The sequence below is a fragment of the Hyla sarda genome, chromosome 10, assembly GCF_029499605.1.
Source record: "Hyla sarda isolate aHylSar1 chromosome 10, aHylSar1.hap1, whole genome shotgun sequence".
Classification (NCBI taxonomy): Eukaryota; Metazoa; Chordata; class Amphibia; order Anura; family Hylidae; genus Hyla; species Hyla sarda.
The window spans coordinates 107,016,503-107,039,282 of record NC_079198.1 but is presented as its reverse complement, the minus strand read 5'-3'; the positions used below and the strand labels follow the sequence as shown (position 1 = coordinate 107,039,282).

The 22,780-nt window shown below is 40.4% G+C and overlaps 1 protein-coding gene across 1 annotated transcript in view; it reads left to right on the top strand.

Annotated features, from left to right (window-relative positions):
• The window catches only part of SCNN1D (sodium channel epithelial 1 subunit delta), a 47,457-nt gene that overhangs the window by 7,074 nt on the left and 17,603 nt on the right, over positions 1–22,780 (top strand). Inside the window, exons 3-8 of the mRNA XM_056543602.1 lie at positions 2,483–2,741; positions 4,213–4,397; positions 12,875–12,981; positions 15,781–15,944; positions 18,249–18,347; positions 18,983–19,100. Coding sequence (XP_056399577.1) covers positions 2,483–2,741; positions 4,213–4,397; positions 12,875–12,981; positions 15,781–15,944; positions 18,249–18,347; positions 18,983–19,100 — 932 coding nt within the window. The remainder of the gene's footprint in view (positions 1–2,482; positions 2,742–4,212; positions 4,398–12,874; positions 12,982–15,780; positions 15,945–18,248; positions 18,348–18,982; positions 19,101–22,780) is intronic.

Sequence of the window (22,780 nt, the reverse complement as noted above, 5' to 3'; positions counted from 1 at the left end):
CTGTAGAACTTTCTGGCACCGGCTGATTTGAAAATATTTTTTTCCCTCTGGAGTACCTCATAAAGTACATCTGTCACGTCTTTTATACATGTTTAATTGGAGACACATTGCAGTAGCTGTTATCAAGCCTATTCTTTGCTATATATCCATAAAAAATCCCTTTTTTAGACTGTTTCGAAGAGGCGAGGCTAAATGTCCCCTACACCCACCAACATCATGCTCGCGCCTCCTATGGATTGACACACAGAACTCACCGGCCCATGCCGATTCTGTGGTTAGTCTGGTGGGGCAAGCTGTGTTGAGGTAGCTTGCCCCCTGACTGGAGAGCAGTTAAGGGGTTAAGCAAGTTTGATAGAAGTTTCACTCCCCCTCCCCTATCTGTATCTGCCTAGTAATAGAAGTGCTATGTCCCAGGAGTGATGCACCTATCAGGGTGCTCAAGTTTTTCCCGGGCATTAGGGGCTCCTCCCCTGGGTATTTATAGTGCCGACACTCCCCTTCCCCCTCCTCTTTGCTGCCCAGGACCCAGAGTTTTGCCCTCCCTCCCTTTTTGTATTTATTTTGTTGTAAGTTACAGCTTAGCGGAAAGAAGATGGTGAAAGCGGGGTCAATCCGGGGTAGACCTGCACACTGGACGGTGTGGCAGCACCTCTCGGGTTGGCAAGAAGCCAACGGTGCCTTTTTTTTTTTTTACAAATATTTGTTATTTATATAGTTATTTTTATAAATAAAGCTGTGGCCGATCCCCACCCACACAAAGCTAAAAGTTGTTGTTGTCTCAGTTATTTATTTAATTATTATTGGTAATTGGAGAGGGTCAGCTACAAACCGTTAGGAGGTAAGTGGGTCTCAGACATATTTATTACATATGAGCAAACTACCCACAGGGTTGCCACGGGCTTGCGAGCCCAGGGAGTCAATCAACAGGAGGTTCCAGCATGATGTCAGCAGAGAGAGGTGTTGCAGCCTCAGGGCATAACAGACCCCATGCCCCATCTCTCTGACACTTACACACAGTCTAGAAAATATAATATAAAGCGACAAAAAGTATGCCTAGAATAAGCTTGATAACAGTTACTGCAATGTGTCTCCAGCTAAACATGTATGAAAGACGTGACAGATGCACTAAAGGGGTACTTTGGCAAAATTAATTTTTAAAACTTGTTAATAAAAACATTTAATGAAAAAAAAAAGTTTATTTTTTTTAATGCCGGTAGCCTGGGCATGTTGAGAAAAAAGATTTTTGCCCCTAAAGGCTTCATGTCTCCCTCGGGTTGGCATAAGGGGATAAGATGTTAGATCACGGGGTTCCTGCCGCTAAAGACCCCAACGATCTCCTGGCTTGCAGCTACAGCGTACGTAACACAGAAGCCTGCAGCTTCCGCGTTCGTGACATCATGCCATGCCCCCTCCATTCAGGTCTATGGGAGGGTCGTGACAGCTAGTACAGAGCCGTCACGCCTCCTCCCATAGACTTGAATGGAGGGGTCATGACGGCCTGCATCAGTTGTCACCAACCCAAATGACAGGGGTGCCGGCCCGGAGATCGGGACCCCTGCTATCTGACATCTTATAGGGGAAAAGATATGTGCGGCGGAGTACCCCTTTAACCAATAGCTCTGAACACTGCATTGTAACAGACTGAGGTTGCCAATTTTTGTGATCCTACTCTATTGGAGGGGTCCCCTAAAAAAGCCCATAAGAAGCCAAAAAGTGTATTTTTTTCCTGTAGTGCTACCACAGGAGAAATACGGCAAGGTGTGGACATGATGAGACCTCCTCAGGGATAGACTCTCTCTTAGAAGACAATCCCTTTATTGTCTAATAGATGAGGTCCTGGTAGGGGGATTGCCAACTATTTAAAAAATGAGTTTTCTAAGGCCATGTCTACACGTCCAGAATGTCCACACGGAAAATCTCGCTAGGACCACAAAAGAATGCGCCGTCTCATAGAGGGCTATGCATTCCGTGTGGAGTCTGAATTCAACAGGACTCTGCTGCAGCAGAATCTCTGTGCCGAATTCCAATGCGGACTCCGCCACAGAAATTCCGATGTGTGAACATGGCCTTAACCAGACAACATCTTTATTCTGAGACTTTCAGCTGCCCAATGTTGTTGTTTTATGACTTCAGGTATCTCTGAGAACCTTATTCAGCATATTCCGTTTTGCCCTCAGTTACATGCCCTTAAAGAGCTCTTTTAGTATCAAACATTTTATTATATTATGCTGGGGGCATGGTCAAAATAAAAAATAAGTCAAATTTACGTACCCCAGTCTAATGTAGCTCCCATTCCAGCGACATGAGTTCCCCTGCTGGTCACCGCTGGTTGATACTTTTTAGATAAGATGTCTCAGCAGGCCATGCCCGCTCCGCCAATCACTGGGCACATTGGCATCCCGTTTCAGCCAGTAAGAGCTTTTCTAAACACCAAAATTGCACCAAGCTTGTCACTAAGCAGATATGTCATGTCTCCATCTAGGTTTGGACAGGTTAATGAATATCTTAACCAGCTGGATCATCTGGCAGAGGAAACACTGAGCACGATGTATGGTTACAATGGTTCCCTGCATTTATTCAAGGAAAGAGAAATTATTGATCTTGAGGACATCATGAATAATATGACTATTACAGACAATGGAACTTTTCGTTTAGACAAATCAATATGTCTGATGAAAATTACTACGGAGGATGGGACCCAAAACACTACCAGATCAAGGCAAAAAGTGGGATTTAAACTGGTAAGAGACTGTTATACCTGCCCCTAGAGTCCTATTGTTTATGACCAGCACTAGTGACTGATGGAGGGATTTGGGATGTCCGCAAATAAACTTCAATTAGAAATAAAACATAGGTAGATGAGCTCAAAAAAAGAGATAATGGCCCAGATTTATCAATCTACCTGCAACCAAAACTGTCTGGTTATGCACATAACAACCAACCGATACCTTAAAAGAGTGGTCTAGTGCAGACTATTCCAACTTCATTGTGCCCGGGCTGAAGGAAAAATTAAACAAACTTTCACTCACCTTCCTGCGTTCCCCCAGAGCGCCGCTACAGCTGATCGGTCCTCCAGTCCCATATTCTGCCTTCTTCCTGTGCACCTACCGTCACACGGCACTCAGCCTATCACTGGCCGCAGCAATGTCCTGCCTCGACCAGTGATAGGCTGAGCGCCGTGTGACGCTCCGTGCACAGGAAGAAGGCAGAAGACAGGACCGGAGGACCAATCAGCTGTAGTGGCGCTCCGGGGGAATGCAGGAAGGTGAGTGAAAGTTTATTTTCATTTTTTTTCAGCCCGGGCACAACGGAGTTGGAATAGTCTGCACTAGACCACTCTTTTAACAAGCTCTCTGCCTTAGTTCACGTAAAGCAAAGGTATTGAAATCAACAGTTTTAATGGGTTCTATGAGACTTTGAGGCCAAATGTAGCGTTATGTTAAACCATGGACTAATACCCTACAACTTTTGTATTCCTTACATGCAGAATTTGTTACGGATCAGTTGCAGGTGACATTTGAGTGCTATATGCAGGATAGTGATGAGCATTTGATGATCCATGGGGTCCTACCACTAGAATCCCAATAACCACAAGAACAGAGGTCCTGTGTCCACCTGATTGAATGGAGAGGTGGTTGGATATGTGATGGTTGGACATGTGGGCAACCATTCTATATAACACTTCAGCTAACTTTGTCAGGCCTGTAAAGTTGAAAGGAGCATTAGCGCACATGTCCAACCAATGCTCTTTCTAAATGGGGGACACCGGACCCCTATTCTCATGATTTCAGAATGGGAAAATATCTGCTGAGGGTAAGCAGGTAATCTGTAGGAAATATAGATTTTCTGATCTGTTCACATTTTTGGTATGTATTTTTCAAATTTAAAGGGGTACTCTGTCCCTAAACATATTTTCCCCTATCCAAAGGATAGGGAATAAGATGTCTGATCACGCCTTGTTTGTATAATCTCATACATCCCCTTTAGGTTCACACATATAGAATCCATCGCATATTTGATGCGTAAGATTTGAAACTGTAGACTTTATGCTGCAGATTTCAATGTAAAGTAAATGACTGAACAAAGCTTCATATGCTGCGCATCAAGTATGTACAGGATCCTGTACGTGTGAATACACCCTTAAAGTATTAAACAAACAAGATTCTAACCAGTCACTGCATACCATATGACCTGTATGCTTCTCTTTGTTAGTGTGATTCTTCTGGGAAAGACTGCTACAACCGCTCATTCTGGTCAGGAGTGGATGCACTTCATGAGTGGTATAAGTTCCATTTTATGAACATCATGTCCGAAATCCCCTTGGTGCTTCAGATACCGGATAGGTTGGTGAAGAAGTTCATTTTGACTTGTGACTTCAATGGATTCATATGTGACAGGTTTGTGCCCAAAATACCTATTTGTAAAGTTTGGGTTGTTTCTATATAAAAGATGAATAAGTATTATGTACAATCATTTATATTTTATCCGGTGGAGTGGACCAATACTAGTATATTTGTAACCATATTTGTAATAGTCCCATAATGTGAATTTTTAAAGGAGTAGTCCAGTGGTGAACAACTTATCCCCTATCCTAAGGATAGGGGATAAGTTTGAGATCGCGGGGGGGTCCGACCGCTCGGGTCCCCTGCGATCTCCTGTACGGAGCCCCGACAGCCCGTGGGAAGTGGGCGTGTCGACCTCCACACGAAGCGGCGGCCAACACGCCCCCTCAATACAACTCTATGGCAGAGCCGAAGCGCTGCCTTTGGCAATCTCCAGCTCTGCCATAGAGATGTATTGAGGGGGCATGTCGGCCGCCGCTTCGTGCGGAGGTCGACACCCGCTATCTGGCCGGAGAGCCTGGCCCCCGTACAGAGAGATCACAGGGGGCCCCAGCGGTCGGACCCCCGCGATCTCAAACTTATCCCCTATCCCTATTTTTTTTTCACAGTATACCACAGTGATCACCCCTCTCTGCTTCCAGCTTGTGTGGTTTAAAGAAGACTTCTAATACTACTGTGTGAGACTGGCGTGCGAATTTTCGCATATGCTTATGCCAATTTTTGTATATGCTAATTTTGGCATACGCGAATTTTCGCATATGCGAAAATAAAACGTGAATATTACGAATATGCGAATTTTGAGAATATATGACGAATATTCGTCCATATATTCGCGAAATATCGCGAATTCGAATATGGCCTATGCCGCTCAACACTACAAATATCTCTCAGTCTGCTGACTGGGAGCACATAAATTGGTAAGCTTTGTGATTTGATCCGTTTGTGTGGTGTTGTGCGGCGACTGTTGTTGCTCCAGTGCTGTGTCTGCGGGATGATGTGGCAGAAATCTGAGGGGCTTAGTATTTAGCGAGTTAGCCGGGCTACTGGGTCACTCCCCTGTTGGCACTGGTGTTGCAGTGATGGTGGTCGCTGGGCCACACTACGACTTTCAGGTTAGGGACCTATCTCAATGAGGTGGCCATGAAGTGGCAAGAAATGTTGGAAAATTTCACCAAAATCCATAACTACATGATGTTATTTTTTTTTGTGGAAATGTGACCATATTCCTTTTCTTTTTCCAAATGTATAGTACTCTGAAAAAATTCTCTCAACAGAACAACAGTTTTATAAAGGTTTTTTTTTATTAGTAATTAGGTACCCATCTGAGGTATCGGCCCCAAATTAAAAAAAAAATTGATTTGCAATATATTTTTGGTAAAGAAAACAAAATGAGACATTCAAAAGTACAATTGGTCCCACAAAAACAAAACAAAAAAAACTGATATGGCTCTTTTATTGGAAAGTCAAAAGCGTTAAGGCTTTTAGAAGGCGAGGAGTTAAAAAATCATAACACACAAATGAGAACTGGCTGCGTCTTTAAGGGGATAAATTAAAATCCTTCATTTTTTGAGGCTAGTGACATAAATTCATACAAGTATGACACGGAATAGTGAGAGGGTTTGTGTGAGGAGAGTTCCTTCACAGTGATTGACTGCCAGGAAGAACTGACAGAGGCATGAGGAATCTTCTATGTTATCCCCCAGTCCCATAAATAAAAGACAGAACAAGATGGCTACACATAATGGGGTAGATTTATCAAAACCTGTCCAGAGGAAAAGTTGCTGAGTTGTCCATAGAAACCAATCAGATCGCTTGTTTCATTTTTGAAAAGGCCTCTGAAAACAGAAAGAAGCGATGTGATTGGTTGCTATGGGCAACTCAGCAACTTATCCTCTGGACGTGTTTTGATAAATCTCTCCCATAATATGTAGACTGAGGCCATCTAAGGATTAATGACATGTATCCTTGGACTCATCACAAGAAAGCAATATAAATCATAGAAGCAGCATTACAATATTCCTGCTGATATTGTAGTACAAAAATCTATGTAGAAACCCAAGAATAACAGCAAAACACATAAAAATCAACTTCTACCTATCTTCGCGGTCTATGTTTATTCCCACGTGCAGGATCGATGCCAATCTTCTAAGAGTTAATGAGGCCTGTAAGCCTGTCTATACTAGAACACGAGCTGTGCCTGTCCAACAAGATAAGTTAAAAGAAAACTTTTATGGTGTCCAATAACCGGCCAGTGAAAAGCAACGAGAGGTAACTCGATATTTATAGCAGTACGTCTCCCTTTTATGCTATTTATAGAATAGAGGCCTCACATTGTTCTTTCATGGAATGAGACATAAGATCACTTTAACTCAAGATAGCGGAGGGGTAGAGGAACACCTGGGTCAGGCTAAGTTCACATTGCCATTTGCATCCGTCCCGTTCAGCTCTTTTTTTTTTTCTTGCGCAGAACGAACCCTAAAAGGGGTCGGAGCACAATGGACACTGCCGGGTCATGACGGACTCCAGTCACTTGAATAGGGAATGTTGGAGATACGGTAGTTTACCAGAGAAAAAAAATGTGCATGTGCTATTATTTTCTACACTAAACCCCCGTCGTTCTGACGGAATTGCTGACAGAATTCTGAATAGTGGGGCATGACGGTGTGGTGGCCCAGTACAGGAGTTGCTCTCCTGTACCCTTTTCTGTCCTGTGTGGTGGACTCTATTTCAGTGCCCCTGAGTCCACTTCCAGTCCACCAACCCTAAATGGTTAACTGGGCCTTATGTGATTTATTAATCTGCCTTTTTAATGTTCATATGCCTTTAAATGTTGTTACCAAATCATGTAACCAGGGAAGGTGTCAGTGACCAGGTGACTTGTGTGGTGACCTATAGGACCCCTCCAAATTGCTCCCTCATTAACCAAGGGAGGAGCTAGCTTATTCAGATGAGTTTAGACCTTGCTGAGGAACAGTACAGTCAAGACCTGAGAGTGTCTGGTGTCCTAAGGAGACCTTGGCCTCACCATGCAGCTACGCTTCCACCAATCGTGTACCCCTTCAGGTGAAATTCAAAACTTGGTAAGCAACCATAGGGGAGAAGTCAAGTCAGTCATAGTCAAGTCTACAAAGTCTGCTAAAGTCAGCGTGGGTCTGCATTATTCAGTCCAAGTCCACTACAAGTCCCAGCGAGCCCGCAAGTCTCCTTAAGTCACTTGTCATCTCCTTGGGCCTAACTGAGCTGTAAAGACTATACCATCTGTCTTCCTCAGTAAAGCTGGCATTGTTCCATAACCCTGCATTGGAGTGATTATTTGCCCCGCGCCTGGCTCAGGAACCAGCGGCCATACCTTGGGTGGTGTAGAGGATAACCGCGCCTTGGCGTCACGAACACAAAAAGGGATAATTCCATCTGCCCCTGGGGTAATAACATCTGCCCTACCATCAACACCCTCACCACAGTGGCAATGTGAGCTTAGGCTTAATATATTTTGGTAGGGATGGGGGTCAATCATCACTGAAGTTCTTTTTCCGACCAGAGAACGTGGCTAGAATATTGCTTTTTGTTTAGTGGGGGTCTAGTTCAACTACCAGGAAGCCCAATGATCTTCAGAATGAAAGGGCCATAGTGCTTGTTTAAGGTGTTATCCCAAGATTAAAATTATGCCCTACCAAAAGGAAAGGGGATAGCTAGCTAATCGGTGGGGGTCTAACTGCTGGGACCCCCACCATTCATAAGAACAGTGATCAATTTTCCCTGAATGTAGTAGCAGCAGCGTGCAGGCTCAGCCAAAACTCCATTCACTGTCTATAGGACTTCTAAACATAGAAGAATTCAGTGCCCAACAATGTTCAGAAGTCCCATAGAGAGTGAATAGACCTATGGCTGAGCATATGTGCTTCCTATTCATTCACTTAAGGGACAAGGAGCCTCCATTCTTGTGGTCAGTGGGGATCATAGTGGTTGGACTATTCCCTATCCTATCCTAACTATTCCCTATCCTATGCAGATATAGTAGAAAGTAGTTGCAGCACCGCTCAGTCCTAAGAAAAAAATGGGTGCCAACGTCCAGACCAGATCAGGGCCTCCTTTAGACAAAAAACTCCAATGACGCAGCACTCCAATAAAAAAGGTGCATTTATTCACACATATCTCAATACAGCAACGTTTCTGCTCCTATGGAGCCATTTTCAAGCCTAGTGATACATACAGCTTCAGGGGTATTTATACCCAAACCAGGTGCAAAATACAATTAAAGTGCCACAAGTGAATCATATCACAATCAATAAACAATTACATAAATATTCATATATTAAACATTATTTCATATTCGTGTTATACATCATAAAGTGCATTGTAAGTGTCAAAGTGCATAAAGTGAATCAGCTTGAAAAAAAATCATTCCACAGGAACTGTGCAAAAATTCATAATATTAATTCCTCCTAATTAATCACAACATCTGTGTGCAAATTATAATTTTACATAAACAAATGATTATGTATGTAAAACTTACCACCTCCTTCATTTGTTTATGTAAAATTATAATTTGCACACAGATGTATATTGTGATTAATTAGGAGGAATTAATATTATGAATTTTTGCACAGTTCCTGTGGAATGATTTTTTTTCAAGCTGATTCACTTTATGCACTTTGACACTTACAATGCACTTTATGATGTATAACACGAATATGAAATCATGTTTAATATATGAATATTTATGTAATTGTTTATTGATTGTGATATGGTTCACTTGTGGCACTTTAAAGGGTACCTCTCATCCCCAAAAATTTTTTGATATATTATAGATTAATGTATGCAGAATAACTTTACAATTGCATGTTATTAAAAAAATATGCTTCTTTCTATTTAATTTTCCACTTTGAAGAAATGACCACTAGGGGTCTCCCTACCAGTCCTGGCAGCAAGCATTTCAGACTCATGCTGGAGTCCTAAACACTACGAGCTGCCAGTCTGCTTTGTTCACAAAGGAGAACACTCGGAGCTGCCAGCCTGCTTTGTTCACAGCCTGTTTGGCTGTGAACAAAGCAGGCTGGCAGCTCTGAGTGTTTGGGACTCCAGCATGAGTCAGAAATGCTTGCTGACAGGACTGATCGGGAAAAATACAATAGAAAGAAGCATATTTTTCATTAACATGCTATTGGAAAGTTATTCAACATTCATTAATCTAAAATATATCAAAAGTTTATTTGATGAGAGGTACCCTTTAATTGTATTTTGCACCTGGTTTGGGTATAAATACCCCTGAAGCTGTATGTATCACTAGGCTTGAAAATGGCTCCATAGGAGCAGAAACGTTGCTGTATTGAGATATGTGTGAATAAATGCACCTTTTTTTTATTGGGGTGCTGCGCCATTGGAGTTTTTTATTCCCTATCCTATGGATAAAGGATAACTTATAATCCTGGCAAAAGTCAGACCCCCTATTATGAACATGAATAACAGGAGGAGACCTAAACCAGCTATTCAATACTCGTAGTCATCAGCCTAAAATGTATAGTTCACTAGTCTACGTTTTCTTGTTGGTTTTAGTGATTTTTAGTTCATTGACCCTCCTAGCTCTATTCTGGGCCACCTGTACAACCTCATGGACCACCAGTAAAATACACATGGAAATCAGCTTTATGTTACATATGATTTATAATGATCTCCATTGAGCTGCATAGAATATAAACAAAGTGCTCATTTTGTATATTTAATAACGCTCTTCTACAGGTAAAAAGTTGCGAGCATGAAAACAGCTGTTCTTACATAATTTTGGGGTCCTAAAAATGAAAATAACATACAAAAATGTATATTGGCTCTAGTTTCCATGCTATAAGCCACCAACTAATGAAGTAAGGTTTATACAATGCATGATGCAACTTACACCATAGATTACATAGTCCGTATTGGTGACCAATAGAAACCGCCAAGATGATACAATATTATCTATTATTACGTCACAAAAATTTTATAAATGTTCCAGTATCTGTTGCTTGGCGAGTTCAGGCTGGGTTCACACTGCATTTACTAACTATGGGAACCGGCCCTCTTCTAATTTTTGCCCCTTATTCGGTTTTTAGTCCGGTCAGAAAATCGGATACAGGGCAAAAATGAGCCGACCGGAGTCACTTGAGAGCCCTTAGCCTCTCTCCCATGACTAAGTCAGCGTGAGCTGACGAAACGTCGGGTTGTGGAGGGCTATCGGTGACAGTTTTAACTAGCAGCCAGTAGTGGTCATTTCAGGACTATTAGATGCACCCACTGGATAAACCATAGAGTACAAAGACTGTATACTTTATGGGTGCATCTTAATACCAAACTCACACACTTGGCTGTGTTTTTAAACACACATTCACAAGGGATACTTTGTTTTAATAGATATTAATAAAGTATTAAGTTTTAGGGGGGGTTTCTAGTTTAGGGTTAACCCCTTGGGGGGCCACCCCTAAAGGTTGTTGATACTATTGGATGCCCTGAAATCCCTCAGGGAGTTTTGTTGTTGGTTTATGGTTTTCTATTGGTCACCAATACGGACTATGTAATCTATGGAGTAAGTTGCATCAGGCATTGTATAAACCTTACTTCATTAGTTGGTGGCTTATATCATGGAAACTAGAGACAATATACATTTTTTTTAATGTTATGTTCGTTTTTAACACTCCAAAATTATGTAAGAACAGCTGTTTTCATGCTCGCAACTTTTTACCTGTAGAACAGTGTATTTGCCTATTACCTGTAGTTGGAAAATGTTAAATATCCGTTGCATAAAAACTAGAGCCAACTAACAAATTTCATTATTATACTGTATTTGAATTCATCATGTGAAATTAATTAAGAAATGGCACATTTGATTTCTGAAACCCAAAAAAAAATTTGTACAACAGTGTAATCCTATTGAGATAAAACAAAAAATAAATAAATACATAACAGCTTTCTTTCAAAAACAGCGCCACACCTGTCTTCAGGTTATGTGTGATATTACAACTTGTACCCATTCACTTCAATGAAACTGAGCTGCAATACCACAGATAAACTGAGGACAAGAGTGGTGCTGTTTCTGGAAGATAATTCTGATAACACCTTTAAAATGGATCTGAATTCTTAAAACAAACTGTATAGTAAAATAAATGGATCTTCATTATACAATCATTGCAATGACATTTAGAACTGGTCCTAAGTACTAGAAACTGGCAACAAAACTAGGCTTTATACTGGCATTGTCTATTTACCATTACATCGTATATGAACGTTACAGTAATATTATTGTTCCAAAATAGCTATACTGTATATAGATTAGTAAATCTCTCTTTTCTGCCATTTATAGAACACTAGGTCACTCACACTATTCTTTCTATTCTTAAGAGTCTATTTGTCATTGTGATACTACTTCCATAGAATACCATATAGGAGAATGTGGATATTGTTCCTATAATCTGTGTGGTTATTGATGCCAAAGGTTATTTTTCGACTCACACAGTAAAAGGGTTCAAAATGGAGGCGGGAAAGAGGAGAATTTAGTTTAAAGGGGTACTCCGGTGGAAAACATTTTTTTATTTAAATCAACTGGTGCCAGAAAGTTAAACAGATTTGTAAATTACTTCTATTTAAAAAATCTTAATCCTTCCGGTACGTATTAGCGGCTGTATACTACAGAGGAAATGCTTTTCTTTTTGGATTTCTCTTCTGTCACGACCACAGTGCTCTCTGCTGACCTCTGCTGTCCATTTTAGGAACTGTCCAGAGTAGGAGAAAATCCCCATAGCAAACATATGCTGCACTGGACAGTTCCTAAAATGGACAGCAGAGGTCAGCAGAGAGCACTGTGGTCGAGACAGAAGAGAAATACAAAAAGAAAAGCATTTCCTCTGTAGTATACAGCTCCTAGAAAGTACTGGAAGGATTAAGATTTTTTTAATAGAAGAAATTTACAAATCTGTTTAACTTTCTGGCACCAGTTGATTTAAAAATAAAAAGTTTTCCACCGGAGTACCCCTTTAATATATCTTATGTTTGTGGTGGGTTGGCTCGAATGCCAGGAACCCCACCAACCTTAAGAGTAAAGCAGACCAGTACATGGTGGCCTGGAGGGATGCTTAGCCGTTGTAACCCAAGTAAATGCCACTGGGTAAATACTGATCAGTCGTCACGCCCCCTCCCATAGACTTGCATTGAGGAGGCGTGGCTGTGATGTCACGAGGGGCATATCTGACCCCCGCAGCGCGAAAACAGTGTTCGGAACATTTAATTCCGAACACTGTACAGTGGAGTACCCCTTTAAGGGAACATTTTACAGTATAAAACAACTTTGGTGAAGCTTCGGCACTCCATGTATTGTGTACATGGAGGGAAGGAGTAGACCTAAACTGGCCATCTAACAATTGTGGTAAAGTTAATAGTTACGTTTTCTTGTTGGTTTCACTGATTGACTTTTATGGATAGGATGCATAGAAGAAGAAAAGAAGTATTGGTGTATTGTGCCATAGGTTTGTTCTTTTCATAGTTCTGTCTTTCTTATTCCCCAATAGTAATTACTCATATTTTCACCACCCAACCTACGGTTCCTGCATTACTTTACATGGAAACATGAATGACAGCAAACTATGGACAGCAATACATCCTGGCAAGATGTACGGTAGGTTATAGAATATATAGTCTATATTTCAAGATGGGTGTTGACCATGGTGGCCATAATTACAGGGGCGAACTGGTAAGGCCTCGCTCCTTCTTGTAGTCTATAGTTGTGGATACATTATTCAGCACCTTCCACTTTATATACATATGGCCCTCATAACCCGTACTGTTTAGGTTGTATAACAGCTCGATTTAGATTTTGTGAATATTATATAATATTAAGATTGCATATACCGTACATGTTTTATATAAGTTGAGCCCATGGAAATCCAGTCAACATTGACAGTATATAAACCGGTCAGAGAATCCAAATTCAGAAACATAGTTAGTTTGATTGAATAGGTTCTTACCAGCACATGTGGTTTGTGTGATAAAAACATTACTTTTGTGGAAGTAAGTGTCTTATGTCTTACGATGGAAGGGTTTAGGCTGTGATAACTACAGTAGAATCTCCCTTAGCGGACACCTCCCAATAGCGGACACCTCCCAATAGGGGACACCTCCCAATAGTGGACACCTCCCAATAGCGGACACCTCCCAATAGCGGACACCTCCCAATAGGGGACACCTCCCAATAGCGGACACCTCCCAATAGCGGACACCTCCCAATAGGGGACACCTCCCAATAGGGGACACCTCCCAAAAGTGGACACCTCCCAATAGCGGACACCTCCCAATAGGGGACACCTCCCAATAGTGGACACCTCCCAATAGCGGACACCTCCCAATAGGGGACACCTCCCAATAGGGGACACCTCCCAAAAGTGGACACCTCCCAATAGCGGATACCTCCCAATAGGGGACAGTTTTTAATTCCCCATTTAAATTTGTATATAATTTAATATATAATATAAGGTATAATATAATATTAATACATAAGTAAATATATAATATTAATAAAATAATGTAATAATAATAATAATAATACAATATTCAGCTAGTGCTGAAATATGATCTACTTGACTTTATCCATGATATATTCTCTTGGTACAATCACTCAAAGATTACATATACATGTTTTATATAAGTTGAGCCCATGGAAATCCAGTCAACATAGACAATATATAAACCGGTCAGATAATCCAAATTCAGATACATAGTTTGGTTGAATAGCGACACTTTCTTACCAGCACATGTGGTTTGTGTGATAAAAACATTACTTTTGTGGAAGTAAGTGTCTTATGTCTTACAATGGAAGGGTTTAGTCTGTGATAACTACAGTAAAATCTCCCTTAGCGGACACCTCCCAATAGGGGACACCTCCCAATAGCGGACAGTTTTTAATTCTCCAGCAGAGTCCCATAAGACTTAATGTATTTGCACCCTCCTAATAGGGGACATTCCCAAAAGTAGGTGCAGACACACTTTATAGGGGACAAAACTCTCCCAATTGGAGACAAAACACTCCCAATAGGGGACATAACACTCCCAATAGGGGACAAAACACTCCCAATAGGAGACAATACACTCCCAATAGGGGACAACCAGGCTTATGTGCAGGCCCTACCTTGTACACAGGGCCGCTGTCAGGGGGTACAGCCAATACATCAGTAAGGGGCCAAGAAGGTTCCCTGATATCAAATGCTTTGGAAAAATCCAGATATACGACATCCAGCGATTGCCCCTGGTCCAGTCTGGAGCTCACCTCCTCATAAAAGCTGATCAGGTTAGTTTGACAGGACCGATCCCTCATAAAGCCATGCTGATATGGAGTCATACATTTATTTTTATCAATGTACTCCAAAATAGCATCTCTCAACCCTCAAACAATTTACATACAATGGAGGTTAAACTAACAGGTCTATAATTCCCTGGGTCACATTTTGACCCCTTTTTAAATATTGGCACCACATTTGCCATGCACCAGTCCTGTGGAACAGTCCCTGTTACTATGGAGTCCCTGAATATTAAAAATAGGGGTCTATCTAGTACATTACTTAATTCCTTTAGAACACGGGGGTGAATGCCATCTGGACCTGGTGATTTGTCTATTTTGATTTTTTGTAGGCGGCACTGTACTTCTTCCTGGTTAGACAGGTGACCTGTACTGGGGAGTTTACCTTATCTTGCTGTATTTCACCTGGCATTTCATTTTCCTCGGTGAATACAGTGGAGAAGAATTTTGTTTAATATATTTGCTTTTTCCTGATCCCCGTCTATAATTTCTTCCTCATCATTTTTTAAAGGGCCAACACTTTCATTTTTCACCTTTTTGCTATTGATATAGTTAAAGAACATTTTGGGGTTAGTCTTACTCCCCCTGTTCCAAATCATCCCCCCTCTGGCACAGACGGGATCAGGGGGAAATGATGTGGCACAGGGGGTAAGGGGGGATGATTTGGCATAAAGCACAGAGGGGATAAAGTGGCACAGGGTATAAAGGAGGGGTGACTTGGTACAGGGGGTGATAAGGGGTGATTAAATGTCACTGGGAGATTCTACTGTAATACTGCTTTTTATCGTGTTTTTAGGTAATTTTAGTATTCGGTCATTTAGAAAGATTTTTGAGCTTTATTTCTCAATAGGGGACACTTTTTTATTCCCCATGAGTGTCCGCTATTGGGAGATTCTACTGTATATATAATAAGGATGGTCCTACATGACCATATGTCTCATTACTATTGATAGAAGTAAGGTCTCCTGCCTATTTATAGGGTTTTTATCCTTCCCTTTCCAAAAAAAAAAAGTATAAGAAATGGGTCATTGCACAAGATAAAAAAAAATATATAAAAAATACAGAACATGCATTGTCAGCTTTATTGTTGAATTTTAAAAATATGCAAATTATACTTTATTTTAGGATTGTCCTTGATCCTTAAAACAGACCAGAATGATAACATGCCCATTTTGTCGAGTGCAGCGGGGGCTAAAGTCATGATTCACAGCCCTGACCAGTCCCCTTTGGCAGAGCATGAAGGGTTTGATATATGGCCCGGGACCGAGACTTCAATCAGTATTAAACAGGTTGGTGAATGATCCAGGTTTTCTGACAATAATCAGTTAAAGGGGTGTTCCAGGCAAAAACATTTTTTTATATATCAACTGGCTCCGGAAAGTTAAACAGATTTGTAAATTACTTCTATTAAAAAATCGTAATCCTTCCAATAGTTATTAGCTTCTGAAGTTGAGTTGTTGTTTTCTGTCTAACTGCTCAATGATGACTCACGTCCCGGGAGGTGTACAGTTCCTATGGGGATATTCTCCCATCATGCACAGCTCCCGGGACGTGACATCATCATAGAGCAGTTAGACAGAAAACTTCAGAAGCTAATAACTATTGGAAGGATTAAGATTTTTTAATAGAAATAATTTACAAATCTGTTTAACTTTCTGGAGCCAGTTGATATATATAAAAAAGTTTTTGCCTGGAATACCCCTTTAACTTTGTATGATTTATGTGACCTTTTTTTCAAGGTGGTTTGTGACCCTGGGATTCTGTCCTGTGTAAGTGGCGGCAAGGTGCCGACATCAATTGCCTTCTGTGTATGGACCAGTGTTTTCTAATCAGGGTGCCAATGGCTGTCCAGGCATGCTGGGAGTTGTAGATTTGCAACAGCTGGAGGCACCTTGGTTGGGAAACACTGGTATGGACTTTTTGAAGATTATATTCACAAAGGTATTTCTTAAAGGATTGTCTATTTAGAAGAATCATTGTTATACACCCCATTGTGAGTTAATAGAGGAGAGTGATTACTTTTCTTGTTCTGGAGGACCTGTCCTGTCCTGTATTACACAGATAACACATTGATGTGAATTAGTGCAATGTAATACTTTATGTCCCCTGTGGGGGTGCTGCAGGTAATTTTTTTCTTTTTTTTTTTTTTATCAACTGGTGCCAGAAAGTTAAACAGATTTGTAAATTACTTCTATTTAAAAAAATCTTAATCCTTCCAGTACTTATGAGCTTCTATATGCTCCACATGAAGTTCTTTTCTTTTTGAATTTCTTTCCAGTCTGACCACAGTGCTCTCTGCTGACACCTCTGTCCATGTCAGGAACTGTCCAGAGTAGGAGAAAATCCCCATAGCAAACCTCTCCTGCTCTGGATAGTTCCTGATATGGACAGAGATGTCAGCAGAGAGCACTGTGGTCAGACAGAAAGGAAATTCAAAAAGAAAAGAACTTCCTCTGTAGTATACAGCAGCTAATAAGTTCTGGAAGGATTAAGATTTTTAAATAGTAAACTTTCTGGCACCAGTTGATATAAAAAAAAATCCACTGGAGTACCCCTTTAATGGGATTGTCTGGGACCACCCTTTTCTGGGACCATGAGCAAATTTCAGTTTTTTTCATTAAACGGGTTATCCAGGAAAAAACTTTTTTTTAATATATCAACTGGCTCCAGAAAGTTAAACAAATTTGTAAAAAACTTATGAGCTTCTGAAGTTAAGGTTGTTCTTTTCTGTCTAAGTGATCTCTGATGACACCTGTCTCGGGAAACGCCCAGTTTAGAAGCAAATCCCCATAGCAAACCTCTTCTAAACTGGGCGTTTCCCGAGACACATGTCATCAGAGAGCACTTAGACAGAAAAGAACAACCTTAACTTCAGAAGCTCATAAGTACTGAAAGGATTAAGATTTTTTTAATAGAAGTAATTTACAAATCTGTTTAACTTTCTGGAGCCAGTTGATATATAAAAAAAAAGTATTTTCCTGGATAACCCCTTTAATGTCAATAGAGAGACATGTAATATGTGGGGTGTAGTTAAAGGGGTTATCCAGGAAAAAAAAACTTTGTTTATATATCAACTGGCTCCAGAAAGTTAAACAGATTTGTAAATTACTTCTATTAAAAAATCTTAATCCTTTCAGTACTTATGAGCTGCAAAAGTTGAGTTGTTCTTTTCTGTCTAAGTGCTCTCTGATGATACCTGTCTCAAGAACTGTCCAGAGTAGAAGCAAATCCCCATAGCAAACCTCTTCTACTCTGTGCAGTTCCCAAGACAAGCAGAGATGTCAGCAGAGAGCACTGTTGCCAGACAGAAAACAACAACTCAACTTCAGCAGCTAATAATTATTGGAAGGATTAAGATTTTTTAATAGAAGTAATTTACAAATCTGTTTAAATTTCTGGAGCCAGTTGATTTAAATTATATATATATATATATATTTTTTTTTTTTTTTTTCCTGGAATACCCCCTTTAATAATAGGTATGACTTTTGTTTTAGCAAGGCACAGAGTTACCCATTATTACAATGTACTAAAGTATTGTATGCTGTACATGGAATATAACAGTAATTGTACCCAATGTTTATGGGTTCCCACAGGATCAGGTGAATCGCTTGGGAGCACCATACAGTGAATGCACTTTTGATGGTAGCGATTTAGGTTTCCAGCTGCTGTACAATTCTTCATATACACAACAGGTGAGCTCAAACTATTCCTGTGTCAATGTTTATCCAGAAATGTAGACCAATCCTTAATTTTAACCCCAAAGTGTAAAATCCACATGAACTGTCTAGTGGGGTCTGTAAGGAGGGCAGACCTGGTGACCTGTGACCTGTGAGGAACCTGTACCACGGTTCTCTCTCTCAAAAGACTGTTATGTTCCATGCCGTTGCAAAAAATATACAGTAAAGTTACTTCAAGTTTACTTCATAAAATCTGCTGTGGACATTCCGTTATTTCTCCCTGCCGTTTGTGGGACGGTTGGCGGTAGGACCATTACAGTGAGGAAACCTCACCCTGGCGTCACGACATTCAAGGGTTAACACCACCAGACCCTACACCGTTACCGCAACACCCAAGACCACCACACAAGTCTATGGGAGGGGGCGTGGCATTGAGGGGGCGTGACGTCACTACGGGGCGTGTGCGTGACGTCACGACCCTCGCTGACTGCACCCAGCATTCCGAACAAAATGTTCCGGACGCTGGGGCAGTGGATACCCCTTTAAAAGAAAATGGCCGCTATACATGATGTAGTGGTCTTCACTGTATACAAGGAGTTACAATAATCGGATGTTCTAGTTAGATAACAATCATTTTCCTGCCTTTTTAGACTTGTCTACAATCTTGTTTCCAATTCAAAATGATAGAGAAGTGCGGGTGCGGATATTACTTTTATCCATTGCCTCCGGGGACGGAGTACTGTGACTACAACAAGCATACTGGATGGGGTAAGGAGCATCATGGGAAAAGATCTATATGCAAAATGTAGACTGTTTCCATTACATTTATAGTATTTATAGGCAGGGTAATGTTTTTTTTTAATAACTTCTTTATTTTGTGAAATACTTACCTGCCAAATTTGCCCCTTGCACCCAGATTTTTTCCTCATTTTATGTCAACTCTCATTTGTTATCCAAGGTTCTTTGTAACGCATAACCTTGTTATAATAGGCGCCATCTGTTAATACATGCGGTGGGCTTTTGCTTAAACACAACAATCCTTCTACACAGACAGGGGGAGATTTATCAAAACCTGTGCAGAGGAAGAGTGGTGCAGTTGCCCATAGCAACCAATCAGATTGCTTCTTTCATTTTCCACAGGCCTCTTTAGAGGCCTGTGGAAAATGAAAGAAGCAATCTGATTGGTTGCTATGGGCAACTGCACCACTCTTCCTCTGCACAGGTTTTGATAAATCTCCCCCACAGAGCTTAAAGGGGTACTCCGGTGGAAAAGCTTTTTTTTTTTTTTTTTTTTTCAATCAACTGGTGCCGGAAAGTTAAACAGATTTGTAAATTACTTCTATTAAAAAAATCTTAATCTTTACAGTACTTATTAGCTGCTGAACACTACAGAGGAAATGGTTTTCTTTTTGGAACACAGCTCTCTGCTGGCATCACGAGCACAGTGCTCTCTGCTGACATCTCTGTCCATTTTAGGAACCGTCCAGAGCAGCATACGTTTGCTATGGGGATTCTCCCCTACTCTGGACAGTTCTTAAAATGGACAGAGATGTCAGCAGAGAGCACTGTGCTCATGATGTCAGCAGAGAGCTCTGTGTTCCAAAAAGAAAACCATTTCCTCTGTAGTATTCAGAAGCTAATAAGTACTGGAAGGATTAAGATTTTTTTTAATAGAAGTTATTTACAAATCTGTTTAACTTTCTGGCACTAGTTGATTTAAAAAAAAAAGTTTTCCATGGGAGTACCCCTTTAAAGAATCTGTGAACTGCAATTCCTGTTCTAAACTGCCGAGACTGTTTAATAGTTGTTAGGGCAAGAAGTAACATGGTACCTTTCATAAATCTGCTTGGGCTTCCAGAAGGTTGAAAAATGCCTAAAGGGGTATTCCATGCAAAAACTTTTTTATATATATCAACTGGCTCCAGAAAGTTAAACAGATTTGTAAATTACTTCTATTTGAGAACGGATTTCCGGTTGCATACGGTTTAATACATTTTTTGAAAGAAAAAAAAACAGATACGGTTATATGTTTGTCCTTAATTAAATAAAGTTCTTCTTGTTCTTTTTGTGGGAAGAACTATCGGTGTGCACTGCGCATGTGCAAACTGCAAAACCGTATTGTGCAAATCGGATGGAACCGTACGCACATACGGTTCTGTACGGTTCCCATTGACCACCATTTAAAAAAAAACGTTGTAGACTGTGGTTTTGTGTACGGGGAAAAAAACGGATAAAACCGTAAATGGTGCAAAACGTACAAAACCGGATGCTACATTTGGCATACGGTTTTCAATGACATGTCTATACATACGGTTTGCAATACAGTTCCATGCGGTTTTTACACTGAAACCGGATACGGGAACCGTATTGCAAAAACGAGATGTGAATGCAGCCTAAGTTAGAGTCGCTGGCCATATACTTTATCAGCGCCCAATAGCGAAGCAACTAAATAAAATATGACATTCCTAACATGCTATTAGTGTCTCTCTCGAAGCAACACAGATTGTGCTGTAGCAGACATACATGGCTACCTACCACTGCAGGTCAGCACATCCCTAGAGGAGATACCAGGGCTCCTGGACTGTCACAGGTATAGGCGCATGTACTGTTAGCCCACGTGGCAGCTCCCTCCAGATGACTTGGCCCCAAGATTTTACCCTTGGCTTGACAGTAAAATTTCTGGTGGAAAACTTTTTTTTTTTTTTTTAATCAACTGGTGGCAGAAAGTTAAACAGATTTGTAAATTACTTCTATTAAAAAATCTTAATCCTTCCAGTACTTATTAGCTGCTGAATACTACAGAGGAAATTCTTTTTCTTTTTGGAACACTGCTCTCTGCTGACATCATGTCCACAGTGCTCTCTGCTGACATTTCTGTCCATTTTTGGGACTGTCCAGAGCAGCATATGTTTTCGATGGGGATTTTCTCCTACTCTGTACAGTTCTTAAAATGGACAGAGGTGTCAGCAGAGAGCACTGTGCTCGTGATGTCAGCAGAGAGCTCTGTGTTCCAAAAAGAAATTAATTTCCTCTGTAGTATTCAGCAGCTAATAAGTACTGGAAGGATTAAGATTTTTTTAATAGAAGTAATTTACAAATCTGTTTAACTTTCTGGCACCAGTTGATAAAACAAAAAAAAAAAAAGGTTTCCACCGGAGTACCCCTTTAATTATTCCTAAATATTTGCTACTTGGGGATTTTTGTGATCGGATCCTGGAATATTCAGAATAACTGATGCAGTGGGGTGATCCACTCACACACCATACAGTATGGTTCTAACCAGTAGGGACCCTGTCATTGACTTGTTGTTACTTTCTTTAACATATAAGCCAAAATGTTCTGATGTAATAGTCTTAATGCTAAGTTTTATTATATACTCCCGTGAGGACATCACACAGAGGGATAGAAACGTCTCGGGAGTGGTGTGATAGACTGCACGGAAGAACAGTTTTACACTTAATATCTGTAGCAGTGTATACAAGGCCTGTGACTTTCATATTAGTTTGGTATTAAAGGGGTATTCCAGGCCAAACCTTTTTTTATATATATCAACTGGCTCCGGAAAGTTAAAGAGATTTGTAAATTACTTCTATTCAAAAATCTTAATCCTTCCAATAGTTATTAGCTTCTGAAGTTTTCTGTCTAACTGCTCAATGATGATGTCACGTCCCGGGAGCTGTGCATGATGGGAGAATATCCCCATAGGAACTGCACAGCTCCCGGGACGTGAGTCATCAGAGAGCAGTTAGACAGAAAACAACAACTCAACTTCAGAAGCTAATAACTATTGGAAGGATTACGATTTTTTAATAGAAGTAATTTACAAATCTGTTTAACTTTCCGGAGCCAGTTGATATATAAAAAAAAGTTTTGGCCTGGAATACCCCTTTAATTATTTTCCCCTCTTGTCTTTTTATGGCAGTGGGCTAACACTATTTATTTATGGTGCAATAAAAAAAAAATTGAAATAATAGTTATATTTTAGGTACCTCTCCTTATACTTAATGAGTGTTTGGAAAGTACTGACAATATTGATAAATATTGTGATCACTGGCAGGACCAAAGGGGTATTCTTAAAGGGGTATTCCAGGCCAAAACTTTTTTTATATATATATATATATATATCAACTGGCTCTGGAAAGTTAAACAGATTTGTAAATTACTTCTATTAAAAAATCGTAATCCTTCCAATAGTTATTAGCTTCTGAAGTTGAGTTGTTATTTTCTGTCTAACTGCTCTCTGATGACTCACGTCCCGGGAGCTGTGCAGTTCCTATGGGGATATTCTCCCATCATGCACAGCTCCCGGGACGTGACATCATCATTGAGCACTTAGACAGAAAACTTCAGAAGCTAATAACTATTGGAAGGATTACGATTTTTTAATAGAAGTAATTTACAAATCTGTTTAACTTTCCGGAGCCAGTTGATATATATATCTATATATA